Source organism: Cyrtonyx montezumae, unplaced genomic scaffold (genome assembly GCF_038088225.1).
Source record: "Cyrtonyx montezumae isolate F1298 unplaced genomic scaffold, pur_monq_1.0 scaffold_10, whole genome shotgun sequence".
NCBI lineage: Eukaryota > Metazoa > Chordata > Aves > Galliformes > Odontophoridae > Cyrtonyx > Cyrtonyx montezumae.
In genome coordinates this window covers 21,546,490-21,567,846 of record NW_027071826.1, presented here as the reverse complement: position 1 = coordinate 21,567,846, position 21,357 = coordinate 21,546,490, and the positions used below count along the sequence as shown (strand labels likewise).

Here is a 21,357-nt window from a genome sequence, read left to right as displayed (position 1 = left end):
CAAGCAGCGCTCGCGTTCCATTGAACGTTGTAACGGCGGTCGCCGGGGATACTAGAGAACCGCACGGGGCGCCGCGCGGGAGCGTACCACGCGGCAGCCCGCAGTAACGCCCCTGCTAATTGGCTCGTCCGGCACACGGGCTGTAATAGCGTGAAAGTGATTGGCTCCCACCACGGGAAAGCAACGAAAGGACTTTTCGTCATCAATGGGACGTTGCTCCGGCCCTCCCGCTTCATGATTCGCAGAGCTGGCAGACAGCGGCTCTCAGTCATTGGTTGAGAAGGATGTCAGTCTGCCTCTGAGCTTCGTGATTGGCGGATAGGTGCGGAGAAACCGGCCAGTGGGGCGGTACCCAATCGCTTGAAGCCCGCCTATTGGCAGGCCGCCGTGCCCGCCGAGGGGCCATTGGCTACTCCGTCCCGTCCTCGCGGAGTCGAGCGGCGGCCGCCGGGCGGAGCTTCTCCCGCCGTTACCCAGCGGTGCCTTGCGCCGGGCCCCGGCTAGGCCGCACGGTGGGCGGAATGGCGGTGGCGGTGCGTGCGCTGCAGGAGCAGCTGGAGAAGGCCAAGGAAAGCCTGAAGCACGTGGATGAGAACATCCGCAAGCTCACGGGCCGGGACCCCAACGATGTGAGGTGAGGGGCGGCTTAGCGGGCCCGCCTCGAGGGGGCCGCCCCCGCACCTCCGGCGCGGCCCTGGGCTGGTTGGTGGCGGCCCCGCGGGGAGCGGGGTGCGGGGGGGCAGCGATGGCTGCGGGCCTTGCGCTTGAGGGAGCGTGGCGGGAACGCTGCATCAGGCCCGGGCGGTGCCGCTGAGCGCTGTGCTGTCTTCCGCAGGCCCCCTCAGAACAGACTGCTAGCCCTCTCAGGCCCTGGTGGAGGTAGGGGGCGAGGGAGCTTATTGCTGAGGTAAGGAACCGCGGGTCTGCTTTTCTCTCGTGGCAGTGGGTTGCTGTCTTTGCGCGTTCTGTGCTCCCTGGGAGGGCTCGGGAGCCGTTGCTGTAACGGCGCAGTGGAGCGGGAGGCCCGCAAAGGGCACCCGGGGTTCGTATAGCACTGCCTGAGGTGCCCACTTTGGTATCGGGGGCTTTCTTTAACGCTTCCAGCCGCTAGCCTTGGAGTTAAGGAGGACCTTCCCAATTAAGGGAGGTGTCCTGTGGTGTCACGGACCGCCTTTCTTTGATGCGGTGCGAAATCTGTGTCTTGGTATTTAAAAAACTGGTAGCGCTTCTAGGGGGAGTAGAAAAAATGGAAGACTTCAGAAACTCATGCTTCCTTTGTGAATTTACCTCTTCTACCCTCTTTTATTTCCCATCTCTGTGGTAGAGACGGAATCAAGGACAGACTTGTTCTCAGTGATTTCATCTTAACTGAGTACATAGATTTTTTTTCTTAAATCTCCATATCAAATTGTTGCTGAGGCCTTAACACTTGAAAAACGTTTGCAAAAAACTTTCTGAACCTAATGGCTTGAGTGTAGCAACTCATCTAAGTTTAAGTTCATTGGTTAACAAACAGTGCATCTAAATACTTGATTACTATAGTAACAGTCAAATGATTACAGAACTGAGTAAAACGTATGCCTTGTTCTGAAATCACAAGTGGTTTCCTTTCAGGCGTGGATTCTCGGATAGTGGAGGAGGACCCCCAGCCAAACAGAGGGATCTTGAAGGCGCATCCAGTAGGTGGGTGCAAAAATGGATGCAGAGATCTTGCTTTTTCAGAATGAGAGTTTATAACAATACGTTCAAAGTACTTAGATGCAGTAACTTAATAGGTGATTACTTTCTCTATCTTCTTCAGAGATTCATTCATCACTTGTAAGAATTGTTTTTGGAGTTAATTGTGTTGAAATCTTTTTTCTAAATCATATAGTAGTTTAAAGATTATTAGAGTAATATAAAGATTTTAGCAGTAATATAAAGTCATTACTAAGGTTCTTGCATGATTGAGATAAATGTATAGTTCTTTCTCTGCTGGATTCAAAGGCTAATGTTGCATCTGGAATAACTGGGCAGAGAATTGTATAGGGAATTAAACAACTTTGTGTATTTATGACCGGTAGAAAACTCAAAGGTGTTGAAATCACTCCCTGTGATGAAGAACACTTCATTTTTGTACTTGCTCCTGTGTAGTGGAAGGGTGTTTCATGTTCCTTGACCATCCTGCAGATAACTCCTTTAACTTTCTGGGCCTTTTTGTCACAGGCTGTAGTGTACTGGACAGTTTCTCTGACTATAGTTACAGTGTTAGGTGCCAAATCCTAAAAGCTCGATTAAAAACTCACACTAAGTAAAGCAGAGAATCTGTTTCAGTCTGCTATATTAAATTTTGTATGTTAGCCTGGACCTGTTTAACAGTAGACACAAATTGTGACTGAAGTTTCCCTTTCATTATACTTAATAATGCCTACTGTGTGACAGCATATACAGAGGTTTCAGGCTTTCACAACTGGATGGAGATCCATCTGATGTGGCTTTGGTTATAGCAAGCTGCATTTTCTGAGTGCTTACATGCAGTGGTAAATGTTGACAAAAGCAACGTTTGATTCTGAATTTTTGGGTTATACAAAATGAGGACTGTGAAATGTCTTCACAGGTGGTAAACTGCTATGCCACCAAGCTGAGAGTAAAAGCTGAAAATAGCTTTCATTTAATACATTGCCTAGCTGTTCTTTGTTGTAAATTTCAGTTTATCCAAGGGCTCAGGTCCCAGCTTAATGCTTTATCTGCTTTTAACTATTTTCTAGGTGTTCGTCTAGGTAACCTCAGTAACATCTTGAATTTGAGACTATTGTACTGCCCTCTATATCTTGATGCAATTAAATCCATCTCCTGTTTCCCTTATACAAATAAATATTTTCAGGCTTTTCTTTTTCTGGAATAAGACACAAAATCCAAGGCTGTGTTAAAAAGTTAAACTGCAGTGACACAGGTTCTTTGTTTTTACACTACTACAAAATTCATATTTAAATTTAAATACTTTTTCTCACCTCTCACTTTCAACTTTTTAAAAAAATTTTTAACAGACAATACTGTCTTTAAAAACGCTGTTCATCTCTCCCCACTGTTCTGATCAACAGTTTTAGTGGAATTGTTGTTTCAGCTGTCTGTACATGCTGACTTGTATTTTTCTTGGGTTAGAATAGATGCTGTCATTGATAAATGCTCTCCAATGGCCAGTAACGCTTTTTATTCCTTAGGCTGGGTGGAGAGCGTCGGACGAGAAGAGAATCACGCCAAGAAAGTGATGGAGAAGATGATGATATTAAAAAGGTAATGCCTGACAAAGGGAGCTGTGCAAGAGGAAAAAAGACATTGTGTTAGCTAAGTAATTTGTATTTCTCTGTTGTAGCCAGCACTACCATCTTCTGTTGTTGCTACCTCCAAAGAGCGAACACGTCGAGACCTTATACAAGATCAAAATATGGATGAGAAGGGAAAACAAAGGTATGCAGGATTCTTTTCAAGCATTTATGTGATATTTCAGAGTCCTAGCCTAGAAAGTAGCTTTAGATTTTAAAAGGCATTATGCAGATGCTGTTATGTATCAAAGATGGTTTTGAAGGTGTACCACTTTATTTACCAAATTTGATTTAGATTAATGTTCTGTCACAATATTTACATCAGTATCAGCACATCATTCGTGTCACGTAGTTGACAGGGATTCTGCTTCTCAAGCCATCTGCAACAATAAGGTTGTTATTGTAAGAGATTGCCTTTGAGTAGGGCAACAACTTTGTTGGTTACTTAACACTTTGGACAGTTACAACAGGAAATAAACCCAGAATGCGAATCTAGAAATACACACTCTTGTGCTTTGTGATGTAGAAGGTTGTGTCGGTGTACCTTGGAAGTAACGAGTTCTTCCTGAAAAACCTTTATAGCTATTGAAGATACATCTTGTAAGAGCAATTGTCAAAAGACAGTAGAGGTGCTCCTTAGTACCATCACTTACTTTGTTGGCTGAATAAAGGTTTTGGGTGTTCAGTTTTCTTTTTTGCAGAGTAGCTCCAAAATGGGTCTCTTTATTCTTACTGCTTTCAGGCTTGTTTTGCATACAATTTGACCTTCCTTTTGCCTCTCTTTAGATTCTTACTGTTTATATCTCCTTTTCTGTGTCATGTGTGTTTGAGTAGCTCGCTAAAGTTATTGTTAAGATGTGGTTCTTTTGGGATGAAGTGTTAGAAGAGCAAATTTGCAACAGTATCCAGTCTCTTGGACTCTCCAGTCAGCAGCCTACCTGGTGTCATTATTACTTATGCCTCGAGTAGCATCAGAGCTGGAGTAGTGAACTAACTGGAGCTAATTTGATGAGGAACAGAGATCAGTTAGCACAAAAAGACACTTTGCTTGATCTTCTTTTGCAGTTGCAAGATCACTAACATTGCTGTTGCTTCCATCATGAGCTTTTGATTCCCCACAGAAGGATTTTTGGAATTGATAGTGGACTTTACAGGGCTTCTGGCACAAGAAGTTTGTCTGTTTGGAATTATTGTTTTAGCATTTTGCATTTGAGTTTTATTCTGGGGAGACGAGAAACAGTGTTGATGTGTGTGTGACTCATTGGAAAGAGGCCCTTCAGGAAGACAGCATCCATTCAGCTCTGGTTTTGCTCAGGGTCTTCTGCTTTGCCATTCATATACAGATACTCTTGGTCAGGTAATCCCTAGCGTTCAGTTCTTTTCTAGTTGCTATTTTTGCTGTTTTATGAGCAAGTACTTTTACCTCTCCATGCCAGGCTCGTGCCACTGGATTTGAGCTTTGTGGTACTAAGTGAGAAGGGTAGTCTTCTTTCTTTTAACTAGGTGAAAGTTCAAGGCAAGTAAGAAAGTTGGCTTCTTGCTGAAGAGGTTTAATTTGGAATTAAATGGAAAGAAAGATAAGCTGAAATTCAGGAAGTTAGTTCAGAAGAAGAGAATTCTTTGAAGAAATTTATGTAAACAAAATTCCTTAAGTGCCCTTAATTGGATGAGAAGAATTCTGGTGTGCAGTGTCTTATACAGCAAGATATTGCTAGATTGTGGCAGGTAGTCTTTCACTCCTCTGTGGCTTTGTTTCTTCTTTATCCCCTCAGTCAGGTGGGGATGTGCTTAACAACCTTCCAATTGAGTGTCTTATTGAAATCTCACACTGATGTACTCAGCCTTTTCTTGTATGGTCTCCATTTTGATTTTTTTTATATTAGTGTCGTTATTTTCAGATGTGCAGGCTCTTAATTCTCCCAGTGCCAACTGTGCTGTGTTGCAGATAGGTACTGTGTCTTACTCTTAGTCAAAACATGATATCTTAGTGTAAGATATATCCTTGGCTGTTGGCAGTCGGTTTGTGTTCTGTTGCTAGTGGCCTTGTGTGGTACTGAGCCTTTAAAAATAACCATCTCTGAGGTGGAAAAGTTTATCTGACTGTTTACACAAACAAAAATCTTGGTGCTTGAACTGAATCTCAAACTTCTTTTTGTTTTTACTCAGGAATCGACGTATATTTGGCTTGTTGATGGGCACTCTTCAAAAATTTAAGCAGGAGTCCACAGTTGCTACTGAGAGGGTACTTACTTTTAGTTCTATAAAATCTTTGGTTGTAAATAATAAAACTGAATTGTGTGATTTAACTTTTAAATAGCAATGAAGATTTTAATGGTGTGGGTTACAGATGTAGCAAATTGGTAAGAGTACAAATGGATTTTTGTTTGCTTTGATTTAGTGGAAATGGGGTGGGGAAGCAGGAAAGAGACTCTAGTGATTTAATGACCCTGCAACGTTTTTGACCATTGCAGAAGTGATGAGGCAGTGATTTCTGTGTGGTTTTTAATTTCAGTTCACCTTTAAAACATACAATTCAAAAGATTCCCTCTTTTTGATATTTCTGTTTCAAAATACCTGAAATTTAAACAGAATTATACAGAGACATGCAGCTTAATTATGCCTTCTGTTTAAATACAAGCGGCTCTTTGCCCTTAGTAGAGAATGAGCGCTCCTGGTTTTGATAAACGAGTGTGTGATTATACTGAATTAAAGATTTTTGCATAGCTTAGTGGTAACTTCAATATTTTGCATCTAGGTAGCATGGTGGTAGCTTTTCTTTCTTTGTATGCCCTTTCAAATAGTGGAGGCTATAGTTCTTCTTGCTGTTGTCCGGGATGGATTATAGAGTTAAGAATAATAGTTACTTGTTGATTATGAACAGTGTGTAGATGTTAATGGGGAATTCTACTGCTAGCTGGAAGCAGATACAGATTATTTAAATTTAAAACCTCTTCTGTGTGGCTTTAGCATACCTGGCTTGCCATGTTGATACTCATTACTTTGAGATTCAGTATTTGGATATCCTATCATTTTATCTTAATAGTATTGAGCAAAAAGTTCTAGGAAACTATTACAAGAGATGGTCTTGCAGTGTTTTTGTAAGAAACACAGAGGGGTTCCTATTCATTGCAACATATTTTTTGAGAATAGGCTGCTATTTCATACGTAAAATCTTAACTCTAAGTTAAGTTAGAAACCTTAGGAGTTAGGACGCAGATATAGTGTAGAGCTTGGAGAAAAAATGTGTGTATGTGTATCTTCCCAGACAACTATTTTGCAGTCTGAACATATGGCTGTATAAGGGCATGTGCATAGAGCACTCTTAGATTACAATGACATATCTAAATTAAAAAGCTGTAGCTTATATTGAAAATTCAAATCCAAATTGAATGGCAGAAAATGGGTTAAAAGCCATAAGGATGCATGGTTTTATAGTTAACTCTCAGAAAATTATGTGCTAGCAAGCACATAATTTTTTCCATTACCTTTAATTTAGTAGATTAAGGAGATAATTTGTTCTGTAGGAATGCCTTTAAAAAATAAATAATTTATCCTAGTTGTACCAAACTAGGATGCTTTCTTGATTGAAGAAAAAAATATTAAGATGAACATTTCTTTATCTTAGCAAAAGAGACGACAAGAAATTGAACAAAAACTTGAGGTACAAGCAGAGGAAGAAAGGAAACAAGTTGAAAATGAAAGGCGAGAATTGTTTGAAGAAAGGCGTGCTAAGCAAACGGAGCTGCGGTTACTGGAGCAAAAGGTTGAACTTGCTCAGTTGGTAAGTTTTAGTTCTGCCCTCAAACCTTTCTATTTTAAAATATATATATTTCTTCTGTATCTTAGGGGTTGTTTTGTTTTTTTTTCAATTCTCAGCAAGAAGAATGGAATGAACATAATGCAAAAATAATTAAATACATAAGAACAAAGACAAAACCTCACTTATTCTACATACCTGGCAGAATGTGTCCTGCTACACAAAAGTTGATGGACGAATCACAGAAAAAGATGAATGGTAAGTGTTGCTATGATACGTTTCTGCTTTTGTTCTTGCCTCCCCTTGGTGTCTGTTGTACAAATTTATTTTAACTCTTTCTGTTTAGATGCATTAATTTCTTGGTTAGAACAAATGATGTTCTTGCATGGGTGTTCATCATATGTAACTGCATCAGTCCTTCAGTGATTTAGATTTGTTGTTTGTGCTTCCGATTCTCTTGTAAGAGTGTACGTGTAAGCTCAGAAGCATGTGTTTTAAATGCTCTTTGTGTTAACTTTAGTGCCCAGATGTATGCTGATGCAGCAACTTCATTTTCAGGAAGGCCCATTCTACGGACTGGAAACAAAGGGTTTTCTTTTATCTGTTTATTTTTAGGAGTTGTGAAGCTCTTCCTTAGTCACATTTATAGTGCTATGCTTCCCCCCTACCCCCCCCATGTGTGTTCATTTATCCATTTCACAGGATGACTACATTTTCTTTTGGAAAGCAATTTAAAATACAGCAGGTGATAGTAGTCCTGCTGTTCATTTGATTATGCTGAATTTATTTATCTTTTCCTTAAGTTTTCATCGCTGACTGGTGTGGGGGATAATAGAAGCTAAATCACCAGTCTGAATAGCTGACATTATTAAAAACTTGTATTAATACCTAATCTGATTTCTGTCGACTTCTAGTGTCCTTTGTTTGCCTTATATAAAAATACAGTAATTATTCCTAAATACCAAGAAATTTAGGTACTGTTCTGATACACTGGTGGTTGGATTGATTTTAATGAAGTCAAAAATACTCCTAGCTTAGATCTACGTCTTTACTGTTCTGACACTCAGCAGAGCTGATTATCCCACTTGCTTTAAGTTAACCTGTGATCCTTTCGTTGTGTGAATGGCTCACTACTTCAGAATGAATAAAGATGAAGTCCTTAAAACAATTTGATCACTTATTAGCTTATAGTTAGGGAGAAAATACTTCGGTTTCTGTAGCTACCGGTCTGAAGCTGTTGTTTATGCATTTATTCCCTAGCAATCTTTGAAAGCAGGCGCAATGAATTTGCAGAGCAGATTAACAAAATGGAGGCCAGGCCCAGAAGACAATCTGTGAAGGAAAAAGAACAGCAGGAGGTGCAGAATGAAGAAAAGAAGGAAGAACAGAACAAGGAGCAGGAAGAGGGTAAGGTGGTTCAGCAGGTGGAAGAGTTGGAGACAGGTAATCAGCATAATGATGTAGAAATGGAAGAGGTAGGGGTGGAAAAGGGAAAAGTAGGTTCAGGGCATAGTGATGCAGAGAAGGAACAGGAAGAGGAAGAACAGAAACATGAAATGGAGATTAAAGTAGAAGAGGCTGCTGAGGTGAAGGAGAATGACAAACAACAGGATGGTCAGCATGAAGAGTTCACAGTTGTAAAAGAGGAAAATGAAAATATTCAGCCTGTGGATAATGAGCAGGATATGGCTGAAATGAATGAGGCAGATAGTGTAGAACCTGTAGATAATGAGAATGGCAAAGAAGTGGAACCAGAAATGGAATGTGATGCTCAGCCAGAAAAAGCATGTGATATTTCTTCTCCTGAAAAGGAGAAAGTTATCAAAACAGAAATTGAAGCTGAACCTGAAGAAAAACAGGAGCGAGCGCCTGAAGCTCAACCAGAACCCGTGGCTGAGGCCTCGTGTCAGCCACAGTCTGTGCCACCACCACAGTCACCTCAGTTATCTCAGTCTGTTCAGGATGCAGAGCCCCAGGCAGACAAAGATGAAAATGCTGTGGTGACTATAAAGGTTGAGGCACAGGCAGAGCAGAATCAGACACTGAGTGCAGAAATAAAAAATAAGACTAGAAGTCGAAGCAGGGGTAGGGCAGGGAACAAAGCTGCTAAGAGTCATAGTCGTAGCAGCAGCAGCAGTAGTAGCAGTAGTACTTCAAGCAGCACTAGTAGTGGAAGTAGTTCCAGCACTGGCAGCACTAGCAGTCGCAGTAGTTCCAGCAGCAGCAGCACAAGTGGAAGTACTAGCAGGGATAGTAGCAGTAGTAGCTCTACCAGTAGTGAAAGTAGAAGTCGGAGCAGAGGAAGAGGTCATAACAGAAACAGAAAACGCAGAAGGAGTGCAGAAAGGAAGCGAAGGGATGCTTCAGGAGTAGATAGAAGTCACAAGTCTTCAAAAGGTGGGAGTAGAGATGCAAAAAGTTCAAAGGATAAAAGTTCAAGATCTGACCGAAAGAGATCTATATCAGAAAGTAGTCGATCAGGCAGGAGAACTTCACGGAGTGAAAGAGACCGTAAATCAGACAGGAAAGACAAAAGGCGTTAACAGAAGAGACCAAGCTTCCTTAGCCTAATCTTTGCAGCAGAAGATTATTTGAGTGAAAGGATTCCTTGTAAGGAGGAAGAGAAGGCTGCCTTAAGAATTGCATGCTGTAAAAAATCTTTTGGAAAAATGCAGACTGTTTACCAGGCATTCTTGTACTTTTTACATAATTTTGTAAAAGGTTACCTACCAAAATTATGTGAAGTTCCTGAAAATGTAAAAATAAAAGATTAACACTTCTTTGCATCTCTTTTTTTTTTCAATATTCTGTATTCATTAAAATCCTCTGTATATTTTAATAGGTAAATCTTTAAGTTGGTGTGATCACTTTTTCTGTATCATAAACGTTTTTTGTAGAAATAAATGTGTTTTAAATAAATTGAGATGTCTTGTTGACACTTAAATTCCCCTTTTAGATCATATGTAAGGAGGCAGTATCGCAGGAAACGTACAACTTTGTTTTTCCCCCTCTATTCCTTGCAAGAATGGGAAACTTAAGACTCTCTAATTTCTCCAGTGCTAGCTAGGAAGGGAAAGTAGTTGCTTTGAATCTATGCTTTTTTTGTTTTCTTCTGTAATCACAAATTGATAGTCAATCCTATATTCCACTTCTATGAAACTTTTTCCTACCTGTAGAAAAGCAGTGATTAAATGTGAACACTTAAAGCTGACCGAGATAGCCCAAGTCAGTCTGAAATACCGCTCTGACCTGCTTTCTGCAGGTACTTCGGTAGCGTATGTTTATGTTTTGAGGTAGTTGATACGTTTAGTAATGCTCCTTGCTTTGATGGACAGTGGCAGAAAGACTTCAGCTCGCTTCTCAACCAAGAGTCTGTTTTAGTTGCAGTCCTGTCTTTGATCCCTTCATACCACTAGGAATAATAACGTTGCAGTGTTGGAGCTTGGGACTACCTAATGCTGACCTTGTGTGCGTGCAAGACTGTTTCCTGAATGTATTTAATACAACAGAAAGTGGTATGTTATCTATGAAAATGAACTCTGTTTTATATAATTTTGTATGAATAACAATAACATCTGTTGCTGTGTTCTGTACATGTGCAAATAAATGTGGCTTTGTAGACTATTCTCAATGCCTGTGTCTTTTTCTGTAAGACAAGTGTACTGCCTTTGTATGCTTAATGCATGTATGATAATTGCAGGTGATTGTATCTCAGCTCTGTATCCAAAATCATTTGTACAGGTTTTAATTAATGTCTAATAACTGAATGTGAAACACCACTGTAGTCTGGATTGTCTGGTCAGGAAGAGAATTCATCTTGTGGTGAATCAGACCCTGGGGAATCCTGGAGATACTTCCGAATGGAAGTGAGCATTAAGTTGGTTCTAACTCATCAAATACTATGCACGTGCTCTTCTGGAACACGATATACTTATGCATAGTTCCTGTTTGGGAGGGTGTTAATTTTTGGATGCTTCTGTACTCAGAGTAGTGAGACGTTTGAAGTACTGATCCTCATGGCTTACAGAAACATGTATGGCAAGGGATGAAGTTGAATTTCTTCCAGGAGGGATTTAAACACTGGAAAAACTCAGGTTTCTTTTCTCGGTGTGTTACTCAGATTATTCATTTGCTCACTATTTCAGTATCCTATCTACTCTGCTGCTCAACAAACAAGATTCCTTTTTTACTTCTCAGAAGCCTGCCCTTATCTCCAAAGGAAAGTGATTAGTGTGGTTTGGTTTTTTTTATTATTATTTTAAGTAAAACATTCAAGTATCTTAAGGTGTTAAACATAGTAGTTTACCACAAGGAACAAATCTTTATACTGAGCAGCTGAGCATGTGTTATTGCCTTGCACATCTCTACAGGCAATTGGAAATGAGAAGTTAGCTGTAGCCATTTTAATTTTGTTGTTGAAATGTCTAACCTCACATGTTTTGAAGGTCTGTCCTATTGAGTGATCCAGCGTTGACTAATAGATTTTGTAGTTTCATTGAAGGGGCTGCAGTTACACAAAGCTGCAGAAGTAGAGTGCTTCTCAAAAGCCACATGAACAGCATGTGTAAGAAGTAGGGAGACCGGGTATGTAAAGTAGGGAGTGGGTTGAGTACATACTTTGTGTTTCAGGTTACTATTTAGGCTGCAATATATTTTTTGACAAGGTGAGAATACAGCTATTCTATTGCTGAATTGCAAAGCTGGTGATGTGCTTGGTAGTTCAGTGCTCATTTCAAGAAACAACTGCCACTAAACTGTGCTGGAAATGATTTTGCTAAGCCTAAGCAGCTCAGTGCAGCATCGGTCTAAAGATGTTGGTATCTGATACATTTATAAGAATGAAGTTTTCTAAAAGCTAGATTTTCTAACCAATCTTCTACTACTTGTAGCATAACGTAATAGCATACTATCAACACAGTATTACAGAAGGACCCTTGTCATTAAAAAAAAAAAGTTTTTAATTTAGTTACACTTCAAAGTTCTGCCCTCTTACATTTTTACAACTGAGGATAGAACTATGTATTCTGTTAGCTGGAAACTATTTCAGAGCTGTGGATATGACTGAGACTGTGGGTGCTATTTCCTTCTTCTTTTCCAAGTCTACTATTTCAATTAGTGGAAATTGAATATATATTTCAATATTCCTTAAATATTTAAAGACTGAATTTGGTGAAACATTTTTGGGGTTCTGGAAATTAAGTGCTGATAACATGTGAGTAGGAAATGACTAAAATGTTTTCTTTCCCTTCCCAGTAGTGATGAGTGGAGATGAAAAAACAAATACCCTGTTCTCATTTCACTTGAGTAATGTGGGAAAATGAGCAATCAAGAAGTGCAAAAACTCATAAAGTTGAGATGGTTTATATGAGTGGGCAGTAAACTCTGTGTAGTGCTTGCATGAAGTGGCTCACCATAGATTTTAAAAGGAATTTAGAGTATATATGCTATATATATATATATATATATATACACACACACATTATTTTACAGTGTTTTTGTACTATGTGCGCTGACTTTATACCATTTACATGTTTCCATTTTCTTCAGTCTTGATGGAGAGATAAGCTGTACGTCTCCAGGAACGTGTTGTTTTCCATGGTGTTCTACCTAGAGTCCTTGTCAGAGCAGATTTTACGTGGATTGCTGGTGAGTGGCAAGCTGAAACATGACTTTGCATAGAACGTAAACTTCTTTAAATTTGTGCTTCTTTACTTGGCTGGATGTCTCTGTGCTTAGAACAGCTTTGTGGTAAGTATTCAGAGGAAACTTGAAAGTAATTCTTTTCTGAAGAAAGAGAGTATTGGCTAAAAAAATGCTCCAGTAAAATTAATATCCCAGACCAGTAAAATATGCAAACAGATTTTTCCAGCATCATTTGTTCATAAGGAAAGTAAAGTTCTTCTGGTTAAGCCCCAGGTATGATTCTGAGATCCAGATTTAGCTGCTGATTTTGTAACAACTACTGTAGTACAAGACAAACTTGTTCATTTCACGTGTCCAGATCTTTGAAATGGGTTTCCCTGTTCACACATGTTTTTGATGCTGTCGAGTGCTGTGGCAGTGATATATATATTTCATATACAGATATCTGTGTTTTAGCAGATACAGTTTTGCTCCTTTGACTTTTTTTTCCTAATCTCAGTTATATAGAAAACCTGTTTTACACACACATGCGCACACACAAAAAAAACCTTGATCTGCACTTTTATCCAAACATCCTACAACAAGGGAATTATGCTTTAATATTCTTCCACCTATTTGTACAGTACTCTACACAGTGAAGCCTTACATTCTGTATGGAACATTTTGATGCTATCATAAAAATGTAATCAAAACTGTATATAGTGTTATCATATTTTTTGATGTACTTAAATACAACATTATGTATTTGTAGTTCAGTAGTTAAAGTTACTAAAACATAATTCCCAAAGATATACAATAGTTTCATCCTGTAAAAGCTGTTGGAAATATAATTTACTTTTTTATGTTAGTGTTGTTTGTCTTTGCATAAATGATAATACTCACATTTGAGGCTTCAGTTCTGCAGAGGGGTGTCTGACTTTTACTTGCCAAAGAAAGAAAGTGAAGTCTCACACAATCTGCTATGAAGTTTTCAACTTTGTCCTTTGGAAGTCAGCTATGATAAACTCCATTAACCTTTATCTTTGATTTAAGTTCAAAGGTGACTAGAAGCTATGTTTGTATAATGTCTGCAAGTGTGGGATTTACATGCCAGAAAGCATTTGATAGGTGTTTTGTTATTGAAGTTATGTTAAAGGTGCAAGTAACACATTACAAAGATCAGAGCACTGCTAAGCAGCCTTTTACCAGCTTGAAACCTAGAAGAGTGATTGATGAGACTAAGCTACACAATGAGCAGCCCCCACAGTAACTTGAAAATTGTAGATTAAACAGAACAGCTAGGATGAGCTGCAACAATTTTAGCTTCTCCATAGAAAGACCTTAGAATCAGTTTGTCCATATTAAAAGTCAGAGCCATTTTGGGAGATCCTTTGACAAATACAATAATATTGTGTAGATCTCAAGGTGTGGGTGTCTTAGTTTTCTCTCCAGTGCAAACTTGCTGACCTATGTAATTTTAAGTGTCAGCGTATTTGGCTTTTCCATTTTTAGGTAATCCAGCTTCATCTTATCAGGGTCAAAAAGATGCTGCTAGTCTTTCCAAACCCACAGGAAGTGTTTGTCTTATGTTCCATGGTTGGTAAGCAGCATTCTGACTCTTCTGATCAGCTTTTAGTCTTGTTAGTATAAAAATTCTGTCCTGATTTTTGTACAGCGCTTTATATCAGGGTACTATCTAATTCTAATGTCTTCCGTAGTCCTTCTCTTTCCCCAGTACACATTTCTTTGTCTATTCATTCTCATCAGTCTCTCCTAATGTGTGGCAATTTGGGAATGAAAAACTTGTGCATCTTTTTTCTTCCCTAGTCTGCTATGATCTTGTGATGTTTCAGCTGCCTGCTATTCTATTTTCTCCGCCCTCACCCCTCCCATGGTTAAACCCACAAGGATCCCAGGCAAGGTCCCCAGTCATTGGCACTCTAAGCATTAGAGCAGAGGAGAGAGAATATTGGGGCTAGGGCTGGGGCACCATCAATTGGTGCTACTGGGAGGAGAGCACTGCAGGGAGAACCTAGTGTGTGTTCATCCCAGTGGGTGGATGAAGCAGGTAATCTACCAGAGAACTCACAGCAGAGGCAGCTGGTGTGTCAGGTCATAGGAGGGGCTGTCTGACTATCAGGTCACATAGCAAAAGAGAGGGGCAAAGTGTTAGATTGCAACTGGAGGACATCAGCTACTGTGATTTCTTTGTTTGCAGGACATTGCTGGTTAACACAGCTCTGGTTGCAGTGCACTTTGTGCTCTACTTCCCAGCCTCCTGTAGATGTTTTCTAGCTCATTGGTCAGGCTAAGCACCAGAGTCTGGCAGTTTTGGGTTGGGGAGCAGGAGAAAGGGGAACTATGCTGCAGGTAAAACACAGCTTAGGCTCCCAGAAAGAAAAAGCAAAACAAATCATGTGCAAGTCATGCTCAGGACTGAAGGAGGGGTTGGGCCTACTCGGAAGTTCATGACAATGCTCTGAAGCATGTGAAGCAAAATTTACTTCTAAAGTAAATCGCTCTAGGATCATATTTACAGCTCAACTTCATACCTATATAACCTGTGTGCAGTTCCCTGCATAACTATGATTCAAGTATGATGTGTATTTGAGAAAACATTAATAACTCCACTGGGGGATAGGTTGCTAAGAAACAGAAGGTATTTCTTAAAAAGCAGGACATACCATCTGCTTAGATTTTATGCATTTTTCTGTGATAAGTGATGTGGTAATGATGCATGAAGTTTATAGTCCAAATCTTATGGTCATGATGTGCTACAAATTTGTCCATAATCCTGAAAACAAACGTACAAAAAACTATGTGATAGGGTGATAGGCAATGTGAGCAGAACCACAGTTTCTTTGTATTCAAAACATCAGGCTAGCTACTGGGATTTGGTTAATTATTAAACGTGTGCGTGTAATCAGGACACCTGACTTTGCAGATTCAGTATAGTGTACTTCTGTACTTAAGCAGATGAGAGAAGGGAAATGGGATTTACTTGCTACTTTTTGTTAGGGTGAGAAAAATAATGTAGAATACACTTGTGCTCTGCACATTGGTGCATCCATAGTTTCTAGATTTACTAAAAAATGTTAAGCATATTGGATCAGAGGATTTTCCTGCTAGTAGTTTCATTTTTAACAAGCCTACGGAGTACAAAGGTACTTTCAGAATGGAAGAAATGTGGCGATTGGGAATGTGAGAGTAAGTAATTCCTTTTTTTTTTAAAGGTGTTGGTGTATATTTAGCTATTTAAAGCCATTGTGTTGAAATTAAGGGGGAGCACTAAATGAAAATGAGTAGCCATAGAAAATCTTTGTTGCCAGTGTGCTAAGTTTTAATCAGCTTAAAAAATTCAAACAAAAAAGAGGAATATTCCTGAAAAATCTATTGACCGGAGTGGTTGTGTAAGAATACGAAAATCGAAGTTCAGTCAAAACAAAACAAAGTTCTTGAATAGCTCATTTTTTCTCAGGTTTCCTCTAGACAGCCAGTATAAAGCAACTTTAAAATATTTTTAACCTGTTCCCTATAGGTGTGTATATATATGTGTATTAATAAAAAGAAAATAAAAGGGTAGGCTTTATACCAAGAGAGTGCATCTCTGTTTCATAGCCTGTTCTGCAATACTATGTTTTTCTATTCTAAGCAAACTGTTCAGAGTTTCTTGTTTGTGTGTTTGTTTTATAATCCTTTCTATGCAGTGCACAGTTAATGCATCCTTTATTTCTTTAAGATAAAGTAAGAGCTGCAACTGGTAATGGAGTTCCTGGGGATTATATAGCTCTGCAGTCAGGCAGCCACTGAATCACCAGTGGACAGCAATAAGAAATGTGCAAGCATTTTCATACTAAATGCTTAGACCTTCTCTGCTGATAGACTTATTTTCCTGGGGGGCCATTCTGACTTCCCAAGAGTCTGGGTGCTCAGAGATGTCTCTCTGCTTAGGGAATGGGCTCTAAGCTGACCAGAGCACAGAAGCAGTGGTTTCTGTGAGGATATATGAAGTGGAGACACAGAGAAAGCAAAGTCATTCAATTTGAATTGAATTATTTCCTTATGATAATGTCTTTAAGGTTTTACTCCTTCAGCTTACCAATTTTCTTTATGACATTAATATATCCAAAATAGCAGACAAGACCCATACAATAACTGCTAGATGTAACTTACAATTTAAAAAATATAAAATTATTATTGTTCTTGGGAATATTTTTAGCTGCTTAGATTCGTGTTTAGTAGTTGAATTAGCTAATTCTCCACGTGCATTTCAGCCTGGAAGATTTGGATGATAAGCACTAAAATCAAAGCTCAAGTTGAGCAGGAGCTTTTCACCTTGGTGTCTGTACTAAGTAGCAGAAAAAACAGAGTAGGGGTTCTTTCCATTCTGTATTTCTTGTGACTTACCACTTGATGATGGAGTGGTATCATCGCATCATAACATTTAATCTATTATTATATATCAGGGATTTTCAGTAACCTTATCCAACTTCAGATGAAGGGGCTACCATACTCACATGCTCCTTTCTTCCTACATATTGTTCCAGCGGCAATGTGCAGAGTTCAAGCCACTACAGACTACATGGGGCCTGACTGCCGGTACCTGAGCTTCAAAAGTGGGGAGGAGATAATTGTATACTCCAAACTTTCCAGGAAAAATGAGAATTTGTGGACAGGAAGTGTAAGTGTTTGAATTTGATAGACTTCCCACGTAAATAACTTAGATACTATAATAATAACAGCAGTCTGCTTCCTTCTAGGGATTTTCTGTCTCTTATGTAATGTTAACTACTCATGTGTTTGTGAGACGGGTTGTTGTTGTTATCCTTCTGTTGAAGGAAAAATTAAATCTGGCTATCAGTTCTGCACTGAGAAAGAAAGCCCGGATCAGAATCCAACTTTTCTGACTTCTTCATCTAATTGGTTGCAATGATTACATCCTGTTCCCTTAAGAACTTTCTGTTCTGTCGGGTCAGCTGTTCACCTACCCACCTGACGGTAATGAGTTTGTACGGTTACCCAGTGGACAGTCCAGTGCTGGGGACTGGCTTTACAGTTCAGTGCTCAGGGAAGTTCCCAGAGAAGCTGTCACATATATTTAATGGTTTGGAACAAGTGACAATGTAGTTAGAGCTGCCATTATTTAAGTTACAGGTAAAAAGAAATGGAGGCATAGATATGATTCAAACTGCTAGTAAAACTGAGTTAGAAGGGAGCTTAAAGCCTACCCAGACCCAGCCCCTGCCATGCGCAGGGCTGCTCCCCACCAGCTCAGGCTGCCCAGGGCCCTATCCAGCCTGGCCTTCAGCGCCTGCAGGGATGGGGCACCCACAGCTTCTGGGCAGCAGAAGCACCTCACCGCCTTCTGAGTATGGAATTCCCCCTTAACATCTAATCTAAATCTCTCTTCTTTTAGTTTAAAACTCTTCCCCTTGTCCTATCACTATCATGCCATGATATATACTTCTTGCTTCCTGAAGTGGCAAATGGAATAATTATGAGAAGGAAAAATAAAAAATAAACTTTTTTTTTTCTTTAAACCGAACAAAATGAAGGGAGTGAGGGGCAGTCCTCCCTGTTTATTTGTTCGCACTTTTCTAGCATATATGCAAGTACCCAGCATAATCATTGCTGAAGTTTAAATGCTCTCACTCTCTTAATATTTCTTACAGAAAGGAAAAGATTTTGGATATTTTCCAAAAGATGCTGTGAAGGTTGAGCAAGTTTTAATTTCAGAAGAAGTTGAAGTGCTCACTAAGGTAAACCAGAATCACCAGATTCACCAGTGTTGTTTACACCAAAATAAAAAATCTAAAAACAAGTTAGAAATTCACATTTCAATGTGTATTTTATTTCACATAATTCAAGTCAGGGCTCTTCTGTTATTGCTCTATTTGTGTGTTCATTGTATTTTAAGATAATTTTTATAAGATAAATAATATAGAACCACTAGGAATAATTCAGTTACTTACAGTCCTTTGTATAAAGTCATAACACACACAGTGGAAGAGAACAAGGATACGCTGCTGTGTTACACAATGCTGTAGAAAATTACATATGGAAGTGTTTTAAAAGTGAATATTGTTCTTTTAGGAAACTGATTTCCTTTGTCTTGATGGATATGAGTATGGTTTTGAAAATGAAGATAGCATATTACGTTATCAGAACAAAGAAAGTGAATATTCATCATCTGATGCAGAATCAGAGCTGCAAGAAAATGAACTCTTTAATCAGACAGGAGACTCCATCCAAAATGAAGCAACAATTGAATCTATTTTTGAAAATGGTTCCAAAGAATCTCAGAGTCAGGAGTCTGCAGGCAAAAACTTGGTTAGTGAAAATGAGAACAGAAATGAAGATGCTGAACAGCCTGAACTCCAAAACTGTCTCCCATTGGAGCCCATCCCAACGCAGTCTAGTTGGGTGGTTTCTGATATTGCAGGATGGTTCACCAAGGGAAGTGAAAACAATGAAGAGACCTTAAAAGCCATTACTGAATTTTCAGAAGAAAATAGTTATCAAGGGAGAAAAATAGCAGTAACAGCTGACAATGATGTAGAGGAGCCAAATGATCAGGAGGAACAAGAGCCCATATCGTCTGGTTGGCTTCAAGGTGGACTGAAGGATTTCCTGTATTTTGGTAAAGAAAATGTGAATGCTGGTTCAGTATCAGAAAACGATGTAAAAATTCATGATGTTTCTAGTGTGGATGTTCACTCCTATAATGAACGTGAAACAGCAGATGCAGAGTTATTGACAGAAAAAGAACAAAATAGTGAGAGTCAAGAATCCACATCAAATTGGTTTAGTTTGGGTTTAAGTGATGTTCTAAATTTTGGACATGCTGAGAAAAATACAATTGCAATGGAAGTTCATGAAAGCAAAGAAAGAGAAAATGAAGCAAGTAATAATAAAGAAATGCAGACTTTAAACCAGAAAGAATCACACAGGGACAAAGAATCAAAGGAGACAATCAAAGAAGAGGTAGATGAAGCAGATAAGAGTCACGTGCAAGAAATAACAGATTCAAACAGTAACATGCCAAATGTTGGGGAGATACCAGCAAGTGTGGATACTCGTAATGGCACCAAAAACATCTCAAGCAGCACAGGATTATCTTTTGATGAACTAGTTGATGACAAAGAGGATCCAGTTGACCCCTCCATTTCAGAACAAGTCTTGGTATCAGAAAGTCAACTGATAAAAAACACTGAAGATAAAGAGAGAGATCTGGAGTCAGAAAGGAACTATGGACAGCCAGGTTGGTATGAAAATATCTGTAATAGCTTTGCTAATTATAATGTGGATTGTAATGCTAATTATAATGATGGGGATCTTTGGTTGTACATGTCCCTGAAGCTTAGAATTAAAAAATATTTTTGTTGTAGATTGAATGTTTTTCTACCTCTTTAATTGTTGAGGAGAAGCGAAAAAATTAAATCAAAACCTCAGATAGAGGTTCATGTCTTGTAACAAAAAAAAAAGTGTGTGAGTTGTTGTATCCTCTGAAAATAAACACCATTTCCTTTCACAATTATCTACAGGAGTGGGCAGTAAAAGAAGGCTGCTGGAAGACAAGCCAGAGGATAAATATGAAATGGATGCACCTATTGACAGTGAGCGACATTCAGAAGAAATAGTGATTCCTTCAGTAAATTCTGAGGAAAAAATGCCAACCTCAGTATCTGATTTTCAACATAATGGTGAAAAGCCTTTCTCAGAGGACGTTTTCCATATTCAGAACTACATTTCAGATAATGGTACGTGTAAAATTTCTTAATTTGAAACAGCAAAAAAAAAAAAGTATATGTATATATATATATATATATAAAGTATGCCATAGTAACATAGTTTTTCTTTTCTTTTTCCCGTGTAAACCAGATGAAGGCTGGCTAAATCAGATACTTCTGTGTCTGAGTGCTCTTGAGATTGGGGAACTGGTGAAGTCTGTTTTTTCAGCAATTACAAGTGTTATCAAAGAGGTAAGAGTTGCTCTTTGCTTCCACGGGTATCTATTACTAAGATACTAGCGACCGGTCACTAGTGCTGCTCGCCAGGGGCCAGTATTGATGGTCTGGACAAGGGGATTGAGTTCAGCCTTGGTAAATTTGCAGATGACACCAAGCTGGGAGGAAGTGTTGATTTGCCTGAGGGGAGGAAGGCCTTTCAGAGGAACTGAACAGACTGGGCTGAGGCCAACTGTGTGTGCTTTGACAAGACCAAGTGCTGGGTCTAGTGCTTTGGTCACAACATCCTCATACAGCACTACAGGCCTGCGGCAGAGCAACTGGAAAGCTATGCAGAGGAAAAGGATCTGGGGGTGTTAGTTGACAGCCAGCTGAACATGAGCCAGCAGTGTGCACAGTTAGCCAAGAAGGCCAATGGCATCCTGTCCTGTATCAGAAATAGTGCAGATCACAGGACCAGGGACATGACTATCCCCTTGTACTCAGCTCTGAGCTGAGCACTGAGTGCTGTGTTCAGTTTTGGGCCCCTCACAAGAAAGACGCTGAGTGTGTCTAGAGAAGGACAATGAAGCTGTTGAGGAGCAGTTGAAAGAACTGGAACTGTTTAACCTGGAGGAGGCCTTACAGCTCTCTACAATTGCCTGAAAGTTGTGATGGAGGTGGGGGTCGGCCTCTTCTCCCGAGGAACAGTGGTAAGATGAGAGCACGC

The 21,357-nt window shown here is 39.5% G+C and overlaps 2 protein-coding genes across 3 annotated transcripts in view; both read left to right on the top strand.

The window, feature by feature from the left end:
• Positions 1-430: 430 nt before the first annotated feature.
• Positions 431-9,838, top strand: PNN (pinin, desmosome associated protein). The gene is made up of 9 exons (XM_065752668.1): positions 431-634; positions 836-907; positions 1,615-1,683; positions 3,201-3,273; positions 3,353-3,447; positions 5,469-5,544; positions 6,928-7,083; positions 7,179-7,317; positions 8,320-9,838. The coding sequence occupies exons 1-9, from the start codon at positions 522-524 to the stop codon at positions 9,600-9,602; spliced, it is 2,076 nt and encodes a 691-aa protein (XP_065608740.1). The 5' UTR covers positions 431-521; the 3' UTR covers positions 9,603-9,838.
• A 2,798-nt stretch (positions 9,839-12,636) lies between these two features.
• Positions 12,637-21,357, top strand: part of MIA2 (MIA SH3 domain ER export factor 2) — a 29,904-nt gene continuing 21,183 nt past the window's right edge. The window contains exons 1-6 of one of the 2 annotated variants that reach the window (XM_065752912.1): positions 12,637-12,705; positions 17,229-17,362; positions 18,354-18,440; positions 18,775-19,942; positions 20,226-20,441; positions 20,563-20,663. In XM_065752912.1, the coding sequence (XP_065608984.1) occupies positions 17,234-17,362; positions 18,354-18,440; positions 18,775-19,942; positions 20,226-20,441; positions 20,563-20,663 (1,701 nt within the window). In that variant the 5' untranslated portion in view covers positions 12,637-12,705; positions 17,229-17,233. Of the gene's footprint in view, positions 12,706-15,631; positions 15,889-17,228; positions 17,363-18,353; positions 18,441-18,774; positions 19,943-20,225; positions 20,442-20,562; positions 20,664-21,357 lie in introns of those variants that run through there. The other variant, XM_065752903.1, reaches the window with a different exon arrangement.